This window comes from Homalodisca vitripennis, chromosome 1 (genome assembly GCF_021130785.1).
Source record: "Homalodisca vitripennis isolate AUS2020 chromosome 1, UT_GWSS_2.1, whole genome shotgun sequence".
NCBI classification, from domain to species: Eukaryota; Metazoa; Arthropoda; class Insecta; order Hemiptera; family Cicadellidae; genus Homalodisca; species Homalodisca vitripennis.
The window spans coordinates 75934365-75949405 of NC_060207.1; the positions used below are offsets into that span (position 1 = coordinate 75934365).

General features: G+C 37.4%; 1 protein-coding gene across 1 annotated transcript in view; it reads left to right on the top strand.

The window, feature by feature from the left end:
* The first annotated feature begins 14137 nt into the window (after nucleotides 1-14137).
* The window catches only part of LOC124364941 (ecdysone-induced protein 78C-like), an 86337-nt gene continuing 85433 nt past the window's right edge, over nucleotides 14138-15041 (top strand). The window contains exon 1 of the mRNA XM_046820787.1: nucleotides 14138-14202. Coding sequence (XP_046676743.1) covers nucleotides 14162-14202 — 41 coding nt within the window. The 5' untranslated portion in view covers nucleotides 14138-14161. The remainder of the gene's footprint in view (nucleotides 14203-15041) is intronic.

Genomic DNA, 15041 nt, shown 5'->3' on the forward strand with positions numbered 1-15041 from the left:
TATTTGATTTATTTGTAGGCCTATTCTTTTTTTCTTTCGTCCTGCTGTCTACATTTCACTACTACCAGTGTCGCCAAAGGCAGCAGCATAGTTACCCAGAGCTGAGCTTAAACCAACCAGCAAGCTATTAGAACTATGCATATATAGACATACAAATAATTATATAAAGTAGTGGAAACTCAAATAATACGATCATAAAGTAATTAATTCAGCTAAAATTATTTACACAAAATATGATAATCTTTAGTGAAGACTAATAACACATTTTCGAACTAGGAAAGAAGCCAAATGTACAACCTCATTCTGAGGAGAAAGTCAGAGGTGCCCTTCCGCTAGTTTTCTGTTATTTCTCCTTTTTTTATTTTATTTATTTATTTAATTTCCAACGGTAACCCATTTTTACAATTGATTATATTGTGGTAGAGATAGCATGCTTGAACAAAATATATAAAAGTAATTAACAATGTTTTTATAAATAACAAAGATACTAATAATAACATGAGTAGAGTAACAGTATAAACTATAGACAGTAACAAGTAACAGATAATAAAGTATGAAGTAAGATAACAACAGATCAACAGTGCAATTTCGATATGAGAACGGAACATATTAAAGAAAAATCAAACAGTCGAGCTTAACAACAGTAGTAATAAATAACAAATGGCAATAAACAAAAATATTAAGTACAACAACAGAGAACAACGCAGAACAACAAGAACTATTAAATAAGCTATAGGAGTATTCACATTATGTCTGTGGTGGAAAGATTATTTGTCTTAGGCACTTCTTGAAGGCAGCCGGAGTGGTGCTGAAGAAGTCCACCTCACCGGAGACTTCGTTACCCTCCCTCCCCAGATGAGGAATACAACTGTGATGACTGTAGAGTGTGGGCATGGCTCTCCTAGAGAAGATGTCCCGAGAGCGAGTGTTTCCTGGCAGCCGAAATTCCAGTAGTGCAAGTAGCTGAGGACAGTCAATTACCCCGTTCACCAGTTTGTGCAGCAACGAGAGGTCAGCCAATTTTCTTCTTGCCCGCAAGGAAGGAAGGCCAAAATCCTTTCTCAAGCGCTCAACCGGAACGTCCAGATATGAGTAGCCAAACCGCAATCCCATCAATCTTATGAATTTAGTCTGCAGCCGCTCCAGAGATTCAATGTGGCCTGATTGGTAAGGACACCAGATGACGGAGGCGTATTCCAGGATAGGTCTAACAATAGTTTTAAAAATTGTTGCCAAGGTTTTTGGAGATCAGAAGTCACTCGACGCTCTACACAGAAAGCCCAGCGAGGAGTTAGCTTTGCTACAGATGAGAGCAATGTGCTCCCCAGGACCGAGATCCGAGGCCATTGTCACACCCAGGTCCCTAAAACACGATACTCTCTTCAATGCAGTGCCGGATAGATTGTAGTCAAAAATAATAGGATCATTCCTTCTTGTATAGGTCAGGACAGCACTCTTTGTAGCATTAAGTTCCATGGCATTGCGACGACACCAAGCCATGATGGCATCTAGCGTCATCTGAAGCCGACGACAATCATCAGAGCAGGCCACATCAAGGAAGATCTTAATATCGTCTGCAAACAGTAAAAACTTTGTGGAGATCACGCTGCAGATATCGTTCAAAAATAAATTAAAAAGAAAGGGGGCCAAATGGGATCCCTGGGGGACACCAGACAAGACAGGGATCTGCCCTGAGTGAGCACCAGCAAATCCTACCATCAGGCATCGATCAACCAAATAACTCCTGAGCCATTGCAGAAGTGTGCCAGAAATTCCATATCCCTTGAGCTTAGCCAACAGTACGTCATGGTTGATTCTGTCAAAGACCTTTGTAAAATCCAGCAGGATACAGTCCACTTGGCGCTGCTTGAGAAAAGCAGAGGACACGTAATTGTTTAGGAGCATAAGATTTGTGACTGTAGACCTTCCGGCCCTGAATCCGTGTTGCTCTTCAGCAATTATACGTCCGAAGTCAAACTCCAGTCCATCCAAGACAAGACTCTCAAAAACTTTGGCCAAAGCGCACTGGATTACAACGGGCCTGTAATTTGATACCTCACCTCGGTTCCCAGATTTGAAAATTGGCACCACGTAGCTAGTTTTGAGACATTTGGGAAAGTGTCCGTTTGCCAGCAGAGAATTAAAGTAAGATGCAATATGAGGTGCTAGTACAGGACTGCAGTATTTGAGGACTGAGGGAGGAATACCTTCCGGTCCCATACCTTTATAGGAGTCCTGTGCACTAAGTTTCTTTTCAACTTGGGAGGCCGTTAAAACAAGGTTGTGCATGCCAGTGTTGGTCTCGAATTCAAATGCACATCTCGGGGCAGCTTTATCTGTGTATACTGAGGAAAGGAATTCAGCGAAGAGCTCACACTGCTCTTGGGGATCTTCGGTGCTAATGTCTTACATCCGAGATGGAATTGTAGTGGACTTGAGATTGCTAATGTGGGACCAAAACACTTTTATGTTTTTGGGTATGAAGGATTCCAAGAAAAAAAATATATGAATTATAACATTCATTTGTAAGCAGTTTGCACAGGCTCCTGAGCCGTTTGAATTCCTCATAATAATATATTTCACCAGTTTCTTTAAAGAGTCTATGAGTCGTCTTTTTTTGGATAACTATCATTTTTAAATCGCCACTAAACCATCTAGGGAATGAGCAGCTCTTTTGAGGCTTGAGTGGAGAGTTGAGCTTTATGACTTCAGCTAGGTTTTCACAGAAGGAAGTAAAATTTTTAATTACATTACAGGAGGAAATCGTATGATAGTTTTGTCTCTGGATCCACTCCCAGACAGCGTCCAAGTCGCACTTCTTGAGATTGTGGCACGGGGTTGGGTTGAGTGGAATATCTATCTTCTGGAGACTGATGCAGAATGCCAGAGGTGGGTGATTTACATCGATAGGTACAATAGTTTCAGTGGCAGGAAAGACAGTTGTATCAGAAATAGTGGTAAGGACGAGATCCAGTATTACACCACGATAGTTCCTGACTTGGTTACATTGATGGAGGTGTAACAGATTTGATAGGTCTATAATACATTGTGACGAGTAGGCGGGGGTACACATTGATAGGTTCTCCCATGTTGTGTTGGGTTGGTTGAAGTCACCAAGTAATAGTAAATCAGACTCCGGTGAGTTTGTAGCAACGACCTCGAGGACCGCAGCACAATATTTCTCATATATACAACTAGGCATATTTGGGGGGGATATAAGCAGCCCCCAAAATAAGAGATTTGTTTCTCTGCTGGATACAAACAAAGACAGTCTCTATATCAATAATGCTGGTTGTAAGTTGATGACACTTGATTGATGACTTTGCGGCTATGAGAACCCCTCCACCACTTCCTTTTTGGCTATTAATGTTGGATCTGTTGCATCTGAATACCGAGAACCCTTCAAACCCGAGCTCAGCATCAGTAATACTCGGCGAAAGATTAGTCTCAATAAACACTAGGATGTCGTAGATGCATGTGAGAACTGATTGCTTTATAAGACTGAGCTTGGACCTTATTCAATTAACATTTTGGTAATAGATTGTATGGGAGGGGTTACCGTTGGATTTGATTAGCTTTTTGGGTGGCGATAGCTGGGATGCCGTTTCTATATTTAATGGTTAGGTTCTCTTCCCCACTAGGAGTGCGATCTCTGGCCAGAACAATAACTTTTAATTCCCCATCGAGTACTGTTCTTTCGGTCTTAGTGTATTTACCCATCAACCGATTGACATCGGATGTACTTTTGAGAATGATCTTAACTGGGCGTGTCGATCCAGGGGACTTCCTACCAGTTCTGAAGAAGACAAAGTCATAATTTATAAGACCAGGACTTAGTAAATTGAATAATTTAGAAATTAACTCGCGGTCAAGATCCTTTTTGATACTTATATTATTATTTTGTAACTCGGGTAGTTTAAAGAGCATCAAGTTGTAAGAACGCTTAGAACGATCATTAATTTCGGATATGACTTCATCAGGAGCAATACTAATTGGTTGACGCCGCTCAACTTCTTGTAGACGTTCATCAATGTTTGACATTTTAGTCTCAAAAGCTGTTAGCCTATCATTTAATGTATCGATCTTGCCCGGGATATCCACTAATTTATCTATCTTTGAAGATAACTCAGTGACGGTGGTCGTCAGATTAGTCAATTGGGCGACCAGGGATTGAAGAAGATTAGTATCTTGATTGGGGAGACTATCGTGGGGGAGACTATCGTTATAATATAATTTTCTCCGCTGCCACGCCGAATTTCTTTTAACTACAGTAGTTAGTTTACGGAATTCAGATTTTTAATACAATCATTGACCCAACAATTTTGTTTCTCACAATTTAAACTGATAAAATAATTAGTGTTGTTAATTTTAATATTTTCCTTTTATGAATGCGAGTTCAGTCCCGTACGGGCTTGATGATTCCCGAACAATTACAGGCAAAGCAATAAAACGTCGCACATCATTACTGCTCCTATAAATCTACTTTTTAAAGGTACTATCTTTGTTCATGTGGGAGATGACCCGTTAGGAATATTAAATAGAAGCATAGGTCGGGTAGTACATCAAATTAAAGGTCTATATTATTAGAGTACAATACCTCAAATATTATCTCAAAGGGTTCACTCTTTAAAAAATCACGTTGGTTTAAATTTCGAAACATTACAATGTAAATAGGTTTAACATTCTTGTCTTGGCTGAAGTTGAGAAAGTTAAACTTGGTATAAATACTGGACTAAAGAAATAGTTTTTGAGGTAGTTATTGACTCTTCGCATCTAATGTAGGATGGTTTAACAATTTTAAAATAATGTACTGAGCTATGCTAACTTTAAATTGTCCCCCCAACCCCTTTTAGACTATGTAATTTTGTTACATTAAGTAATAAAACAGCTAAAATGTATTAACTTGTGTTTTTATATAATATGTTCAAACTGCTGTCCCAGGACAGATTGACAATGTAAAAGCCTGTTGTATCAACTTAAAACGGCAAGCTGTATGGATTAACGTGGGATTTTTAAAATTTACTATTCTTTCCCTATGGTCATTAATGCACTGGGGTTTCGTTTTATAACCGTTCTTTTTATGTGGCCCCACAAAAAGTAGTCAAGAGATAGATCTGGCGACCTTGTTGTCCACTCGTACTTCCTCTTTTGCAATTCCAGCGATTTGGAAAAATATTGTTTAATACTCGTGGGCATGCAAGCCATAGCGTGGAGGTACTCCATCCTGTTGGAACCGAACTTCATTATAGTTATTGGTTGCTACTTGGATAGCTGGATAAACCTGAATTTGTAACATTTCCTGGTACACCTCGGCATTAAGGTTTTCATCAATCAAAAAGGGACCCAACAAATTGATTCCTTAGGCTATAATGCCAAGCCAAACGTTTGTTTTCAGGCTTATGGGTATATTGCTCACTCATTCAATGAGGGTTAATGTCAGCCCAATTACGAGTATTGTGTCTGTTAACGTTACCGTTTAACACGAAACTTGCTTCACCTGAGAAAGCAATGTTGTTTAATCTAATCGTATTATTACCCATTTTCCGCATCATTATTTCACAAAATTCTACTTGACGATCAAAGTCGACCTCACTTAACTCCTGAACTAAATGAATGTTGTACGCTTCATAACCACTGTCACGTCAAACTTTACAAACTGATGTTTGAGAGATACCTAATATTTGGGAAACATCTCTTGTTGAGGCATGATGATCTTCTACAACAGGCTGTAAAACGTGAAGTGCAATGCTTTGTTTGTAGTCGATTGTCCACATTTAGAGAGGTCTTTAACGCTGCCTATTTCCTGGAAACGTTTGATTGTTTTTGAATTCCTGATTTAGATACAGGGGTTCAATTGGGACAAGTGTCATCAAATAAATTCTTTACTTAATCAATCTGTGATGTGGTAACCCTAGAAGCATGGACTCAAACTTGCTTTCATCCTACTAATACTTTACATCATTTTCCATTTCCTTTCTGTTGTATCTTTTTATACACAAACCAATTGTTTTGCACTGCAATAAAATTGTTAAGCCAAAAAATATTTAATATTAAATAAATAAATTATACTATTTTTCCCCTTGGGGCGGCTTACTTCCATGCACTTAAGCCTCAAGGGCTTTTTGCGCACTTCGGAAACACACCATGAGGCCTACCATTCGGGATAAGCGCCTCCATAGTTTTTATTACAATGTAATACTTTGTTAGACAGTTATATTTAGCGTATTTAACAAAATAATAATAGTAAAAGGCGCTGTTTAAAGACTGAATTTGAACTAGATCATGTAATTGAAACCATAGGTCCTTCTAAGCTATACAGGTATGTTTGTCAACCTTGAGGTTCTAGTACTAAGTAGCTCTACAACCTCCGACCAGATTTTTATACCGCCTCCCACCGTAGACTAAATACCTGTAAACAGACTTTTTACATGCATTAATATAAACGACAAAATAGCCTCATTTAATTTTAATAAATATTTATTCACAAAAAGTACTTGCTCTGATTAAACTCGGGCGAGCATGGTATGTCTTCCGGTCATATGTTAGTTTGGTTAGTTAATCACGTACATTTAGAAACGGCCAAATACAAAATAATTGAATCGTAAAAAATAAGGGTTCTGTGGTATAGTTGTAACATGCTCGCCCGGCAATTGAGACATCCGAGTTCGAGTCCCAGCGGAGCAAGTATTTTTCGTGATTCAATATTTATTTAAATTAAATCAGGTTACTGCCGTGAATACAAATTTAACGTATGCTTTATATAATACATATGTGCATCATTTAACCTGGGTTATTAAGATGATGATCTGTGATATTAAGATATCATCAGCATTGTATTGTATTACTGCAATTAATAAAAGTATTATTTATAACTTTAAGTCCTTTTTATGCAGGATATCCGTATAAAGCAATTATTGTTAATATAAACATAAATTACATTTTTATCCGAGGGGTTTGTTTTAATTTCCATGTAGCCACTCACTTAAGAAACACGCAAAATTTAAATTATATGAATTATTATGAATAACATTAGTTATATAACTACATAACAGCAGAATAACTATAACAATAAATTGGAGAGTAGTCAATGATAAGTCGTAAATGATTAGTTAGGGCCTTGCTTTTTATTCCATATATACGAGACGTATTAAAACATTAGAGATACAATTTAGTCTAAAGAAATAACTGTGTACTTTTACAAAATAAACTTTAAAGTAATTATATCTATCAACAGAATTGCATCTGTTGCGTTGGGATTGTAGCAATTCATACCAGCCGCGAACAATGGCGTAGCCAGACTAAATATTTGGAGGATCGAATTTCTGAGAGGTTTACTAAACGACCCTCTCCCGGATAGAAATGAGAGACTTGTTTTCAAGAGTGCAGTTTTAGGATAATTTAAATTTAATAATAACTATCTCTTGGCTACGCCACTGGCTGAAAAGTCTGTTTTAGTGTCTGAGCCAATCCTAGGAAATGTGTTGACGTCCTCATTGACTTGAAAACTTTTCCAATATGACACCTTATTCAGTGCGCTGAATAAATGAAAACTCATATGGTGCCATATCAGGCCTATTATAGGGGGATGAGACATTACTACCCAGCCCATATATGGCTGCTTGCGTTAATTGAGCAGTATGATGACGTACATTAACACGCACACACAACGTCGCAGATGCCGTTTTTGTCCCATTTCCAGCTTCATAAGAAATACTAGCGTAGTGTAGGCTTTGCACTATGGAGAGGGAGATCTGACAGGACAAAATCGTTCGGAAATCACTGAGATGACTTTTTCAACTGTTCTAGTCACTTACACCAGTCGCCACAGTACACCTATAACGGGTGTAAGCGGTTTGAGATGCTGTATTAAGCGGTAGGTGAAATGAAGCTGAACTCAACATTAGTTTAATCAACCCTTCCCAACATAGTGTAGTTTCTAATGCGAATTTCGTATCTAGCCCCATTTCACCTTCCGCTTAGTGCAGCTTACGAAATCTGAAGCGCTTTCAGATGCTGTACTAAGCGGTAGGTGAAACGAAGCTGAACTCAACATTAGCTTAATCAACCTTTCCCAACATATTGTAGTTTCTAAACGTATACATTTTTGAATAATTTAATGTTTTGCTCTATATTACTAAATTATAATCTAAGTTAAACTCGTATACGTAAAAACCCACCATGTCATATAATCATGTCATATAGTTAGGGAGTCATTGTATTGAGTTGGCAGCTGACAAAAAAATAAATAATAACTTAAAATAACTAAGAAAATGTTTCACAAATTGATATAAATTGCCAATCTATATTGTTAATTTAACGTAATTGGAATAGTTGTTCAATGCATATGAAATACAAAAACGCAAGGTTTGGTTGTATTCAGTTAAAAATCCCATATTATTTTTCTGTTGACTCGTATTTCTGTTGTGTTACGTTGTACTTATCAAATCTATGTACGACCGCATCTTAATTCCTTGCAAAATAGAAATAAAACAAATTTATATTTTTTCCACGTTAGATCTTATTAAGATATCAATATTATCTGTATTCATTTTAACAACCGCCATTTTAAACATTAAAAGATATCGAAAGGTGAACTAGAATGAAATCTGAGTTAAAGTCCTCAACATTTCTATAAAATGTTTATTAATTTATTGTGTTTTGTTTAATAGCCGAGATGAAAATATTACTGAGACTAAAAAGCAGTTAAGATTACGCAGGTGCTATCGTAAAACTTGCTGAAAATCTTATCTAAAGTTTATACAAAACTTGGCGTAAATGAGTTTTATTGAATTATGTTATAAAAATTAGAGGCTTATCTCCTTCTAGCCTTACAATGCACAATCCCTAAAGAGTATAAATCTGCGCGGGAACCTTAAAATGCAAAGTAAGGGGGGGGAGTCGGTACGGTACGAGGTGAAGAGTGCTGATAAAAAGTCCATCGATCCAGCCAGGATTTGAACCAGAACTATCTGAAACTCAAATTCAAAGCCTAACGTCTTAGATCGTGTGGAAATCGGCTGTTGAAAAGTAAAACGTGTTATTTTGTATGTGTTGAAGTTGAAGTGGAATGTGCAGATTAATTCTCAATAATAATAATAATCATAAATCTTTATTGCGTTCACAATTTAAGCAAATTGTATACAATCGTCAATATTCATGTATTAAAATGAATTAAACTTTATAAATTAATTTAAATGCAAGTCATTTCAGTCTTTAAAACGTTTTCAGCTATGCCGATTACAATTTAGAACAGAACTAAAGGACTTGACCAATTTATTTCAATTAACTTCACATTTAATCCCAGCGACTCATCATAAACTCTTCAACAGAGTAGAACACCCTCAACACTAATAGGTTTCTCAATTGGACTTTGAATTTATTAGGATCATTTAAATTTTTTATATATCATCAGGGAGCTTATTTATGAACCTTACGCCAACCTCGGATGGTAGACGTTCGAACGTGGCAGTTCTGTGCTGTTGAATACGGAAGTTGTCCTGGCCTCTAGTCCCGTATTGGTGAACGTCCCTGCCTTGGACCAACTCACACTTGAATCTGCAGTACAGAGCAACCTCAAGTATATAGAGACAAGGCAAAGTCAGCAATTCAAGCTCCCTGAAGGAATTTTTATATGAATCTCTGAATTTCAATTTTGAAATTATTGGGACCGCTTTCTTTTGAATTCTAAATACTCTTTCAAATTTGTATTTAGAACAGCTACCTCACAGTCTCAGCCCGTATGTTATATGAGGATATACAAGCCCAAAATAGGCCGTTCTTAGTAAGTCCAAGGAGCAAAACTTGGAAAGATTTCGTAAAGCATACATGCCCGAAGAAACCTTTGAACAGATGATTTCTATGTGATCTTCCCATGTCAGGCCTCGATCAAGGCACATCCCTAGGAACTTGGTAGAACCATTTTCCTCTAGGAGGACATCATCCACCATCACAGCAACTCAATCCTCGGGCTCATATTGCCGAAGGCAAAAATTTAACACATTTGATTTGGAACTGTTCGCTCTCAAGTTTAATGTAGAGAAATACTGAATACATGAGTTCAGTTCCAAAAAGGTATTGATTTCTAATTGGTTCTTTGTTTTAGCTTTGAAACAGAGCGTTGTATCGTCAGAGTATTGAACCATTTTACCTGTTAGGAGCGACGAATTCAACCCGTTGACGTACACAAGAAATAGTACTGGTTCAAGGACAGATCCCTGCAGGACACCATAGGCCATTTTTAAGTTTTCTGACAGGGAATTCGCAATCTGCACACACTAGCTTCTATCTCTGAGATAAGACGAAAGCCATTTGTGCGGCAGACCTCGAACACCACATGTCTTCAACTAGACAACAATGTCTCATGATATACACAGTCGAATGCTTTGGACAGATCAAGGAATATGCCTAGCACATGTTCCCGTCTCTCCAGTCCATTGACAACGGTTTCGATTAAATTTGTGACGGCATCGATAGCGGATTTGTTTTTTCTGAAGCCGAATTGATGAGAACAAAGAACGTAAAAACGTTCAAAGAACCCTTCTAATTTTGACAGAAAAAGCTTTTCAAAAATTTTGCTTATAACTGGAAGGATTGAAATAGGACGATAGTTGCTTGCAAGGCAAGGATCGTCTTTTTTGAAAATTTGCGTGACTTTCGATGTTTTCAGGGTGGAAGGAAAAATGCCTTGAGCGAAAGACATGTTGATCAAATTTTCAGTGGAGTCAAAATGTGCTTAAAGCAGCGTTTGAGCAGCCTCATAGACATGCCGTTAATGTCACATGACAGTTTTGGTTTCTATCTCTGTATCAGACGGGACACCTCCTCCTCACTCACTGGAGACAGTGCTATGGAAGAGACCGGTCCCATCAATAACAACTTGGTTGGAGCATTTGAAAGATGGATCGGATAACGCAACCGACGAAAAAAGCGTTGAATTCACTTGCTACTTTAAATGAATTTGTAATTAATTCATTCTGTATTTTGAGGAAAATATATTCTCTACAAGAGGAAAATGTCTGTCCATCATTGAAACTCTCAGGTGGTAAGTGGAGTTGTGCTGAATGGTTTTATTGCTGTGAAAACTGACAAGTATCAATAACCACTCAATAAGGCTGGCTCTGCTTCAGAAGTACATAGCAACTGTTAATAACATTGTATACTTGTTGTATACGATCGTTTGGCGTGGGATTTAATGGAGTTCTTGGTGAGTTTGAGTCCAAGCTGTTTAAGGAAAGCGTGATTAGAGTTCTACGATTCAGCCACTTGAGATGTGGAATGAAATATCTAAAAGAATTGCAGTCAGTTATCCATTCACCCACCCTACGTGCTGGACTCGGGTACTAGACCCCATAAATAAGATAGACCTCTCCAACCTGAATACTTGTCTGGAACACTTGCCCTGTTTTTGTCTAAGAACTGTCATGATCATGAACTACGGTGCTTTTGAATCCTTGCTGGAGTATAACATAATTAATTGATTGAAAGGTTTGAAGTCTTGATCTTCAGTTTACCTGGAAATAGGTAACGTGGTGAAAGGCGTTCTCGGTTTGTAAACTTCTGACTTAATGCTTTTTGTATCTTTATATGTAAGGAGATAGTTAAATATGAGGCAGTATTACAAAATATCTTAATAAATTATGTATAATAACAAAAAATGTTGATGTGTGTAGTTAAAACCTACATTTACAGTTTTGAACTAATATAATTCTTAGTGGTAAAACTCGTTTAAACATTCTATTTAGGTGGTTTGTTGAGTTAGTTTATGAAATTAAAGAATTAAACTCAAGCTACGATGATATGTAGGGAATGTGATATATGTAGCCTGACACAATAAAATGGGCACGGCAGAGCAATACTTAGTATTTATCCTATCGAGTGGCATTTTCTGTTGTATTCATGTTGGCGAGTCCAATCTCTCTGACTACGCCGTGCGTTATACTTCTACCTTTCATTAGAAAATTCTTCCAGCTTTTCAGAGAGGTTCTGGACTCCGACCAGCTGTCGTGTACATTGATCTTAATAATAGCGTAGATTATCGTAAGTCAACGGCTATAGGCCTGCATAAACAAAAATAAATCGGAGCCAATAAAATGGAAGGTTCAACCACAAGGTAGAGGAAGTTTAGGCAGGTGTTGCGTAGAATCATTCGCTGAAATTTCATGCAACGTTTCAAACTTATTTCTCATTGGTTCTGGAGATATTTTGTGTGCAGACAGACAAACATACAGAAGGAATTTTGCCAACTGTTCCCTCAGTGAAAATAAAATATGCGAAATTTCAAGTATATAGCTCAATTCATTCTCGAGATATCCTATGTAAAGTTAGGTAAATTTCGCTAATGCTTAGCCAAATCCCATGGAAAAATTAGAACCACCTCGGAACTCGATAATGCTATAATAGAATTGAAGCTTCATGTAAAGTTTCATATCTAGAAGCTCAAGTTACCCTCAAGATAGCCTGCTGACAGATAGCCTACCCAGAAGTCGTGCTAGTCCTATGAGTCATAGGATTGGCTAATGCTCAACCAAAATATGGCTTTGCATATCTTCAATTGTAGAGCACACAACTCACTAATATATTCGGCTACATGATTGACTAAATCACAATGGAATCTGCACGAAAATTCTCTACATACAGTATATACTCCTTCTCGTCGTTTCCAGACTCATTCCTGCTGTTCTGCAGTTCTCAGATTGATCTGAATCTTATCTGTTTCTCCTTACCTCGGAATCGTCGAATATTGGTTAACAAACTTAAATCTGACAAAATGACGTCTCATGATGGCCTAATCATGTAGAATTTGACGTGGACTACCATCTCTTCTATTGTCTCGTTAGTAGTATTCGAATGGAATTAGTAATATTCTTATCGTTAGGCCTCGTCGGTTTCTCCTTCATACAGACAAGGACAGATTTAAGGTTTGTCCTTGTTAAGGTTTGGACCTTTGAGGTTGGGCCAAATGGAGGTCTGGGAGCTACTTCTTGGGTTTGAAATAAAAATTACTTATTATAGCTGAAGAACTTATATAATTTGCAATACATATTCTGAAGGGGAATATTAACAATTATGCGTTTTTTCATCTAAACGTATATTAAGTTATATTTCATGTACAATCCGTACTTATCTGACATATTGTCTTCCCAAAAACGTGATGTAATTGCAGCTCCCTTTCTGAAATCTAGGATTGAACAAATCTCTTCCCTTGACTTTCTCAGATTCACTTCCACTCTTCTGGAGCTTTTAATTCTAAGATTTAAGAGAATTTTAGATAAGAAGTTTACTCTATTAAAAGTAGCGTATTTCAGATGATGTTGTTTTTTCTATTGCGATTGCCGAAGTATTATAAATTAAAAATTGGTATTCCACGTGTGTTAAAAAAAAGATGGTAGTGCCGCACAGCCCTCGATTTCCTTTGAGTCCAGTCAGTAGGAGTGGTAATTTAATTATATTAAATTGTCGAGTTAACGTGGCTTTTATGTAAATGTATTTCGACTTCCACAGGATATTGTGTGTTTTTATCACTGACGGTAAACAATCGATTATCGTAGGTGCGTCGTCAAAAGTTAGCAGGGGTATTTTACCTTCTATGTCTTAATTTTTCAAAATCTTAAAAAATATTAGACGGGGAATTAACTCAGCTTGCAATACACGTAATAATTAAATATAATAAATAAATTATCAGTAGGTTGAATTCAGGTATATCAGGTGGAAGAGTAAAGTTGGACTTCTGCCAACTAGAAACTGTAGTGGCACAGAGTCCATGGCGTTATTGTGAATCGATAAATTTAATAATATTGCAGTCAGACTTCCTTATCGCGTTCGACGAACTTAAATGGCTGTCTCTTGGTAGCATAGTTGACTGTATCTGTAGAATGGTCTAAGCTGGCAGAGGGGTAGCGAGTTTCGAAAGAGAAGCGGAGCGATGCTCTCAACTAATAATGCATCTGTATCTGTGCACGGGGAGGGATGGGATGGGAACGACAGTGAAAGGGATGACGGACCGGGACAAAACTGGGTCAGTCGTTGGCTCCCAACCCATCCCCTGTGTTTACCGGATCGCGTAACGAGGCACAAGGTTGTATTGTAAGGGTTGTAATCGATGGCGGCGCGCGTGCGCAGACGTCACACAATCGGTGCTGCCGTCAGCGTAGTATGAGTGCCCATGGAGCCTACCAGCTCGTCGCCTACCCCCGAGTTTACAAGGTTTGTAGCTCCCCTCACTGCACAATATACTTTCAGAGATGTCTAATACACCTATGTAATGTATATTAACAACGGTCGGAGCCCTGCACTACTCTACCCCACTTATCTTGATAACTACCCAACTTAGGTTAGACCGAGCGAGGGAAGTTGTCAACATCAATATGATGCATCCTTTATATTTTATATTTTCCATACACAAACGATTTTAAAAATTTTACTTTCAATAAAGTATTAAACAAGAAACGTGAAGTTTCTTAATAGAATCTCTATAATTATTCAGAAGTAGGGGATGAGACGACGCGGTGCATCGTCAATCAAAGCAACCCCCTCGCTGCTGGGCTAGGCCTACAGACCTACTGAGCCGACCCCATTAGCATAATCTATAATGCACTCAAACTGGGGAAAACAGAGCGTTTGGGCTAAAAAAATAACTTCTGTGGTGTCTATTTTCTGTCCTTATTTAATCTTCAAGTAATATATTGAATGTATTTAACATTTCCTTTGATGTAAAAGTACCTGACCATATTATTGAAGGCTATTGTAATTATTAGTTCAGTTTCAACTTACACGCCTATCATGAATACCAATAATTCTATCAATAAACTTTGATTTTAAATCAATTAATACGGTAGTATAGACGACACTAAACAATAAAATTTATTGCAAAATGTAATTGAATATTTTTTTATATTTGGAATTTATCTCATCCACATCTACTCCATATATTTGCTAAATTGCTATATTTTGCAATGTAGATCTGCAAAAAGTCGATATTAAATTATTTAGTTCAATTTGTTTTTTTTTACATGTTACTTGAAAGTATATTTCTTCATTCAAAA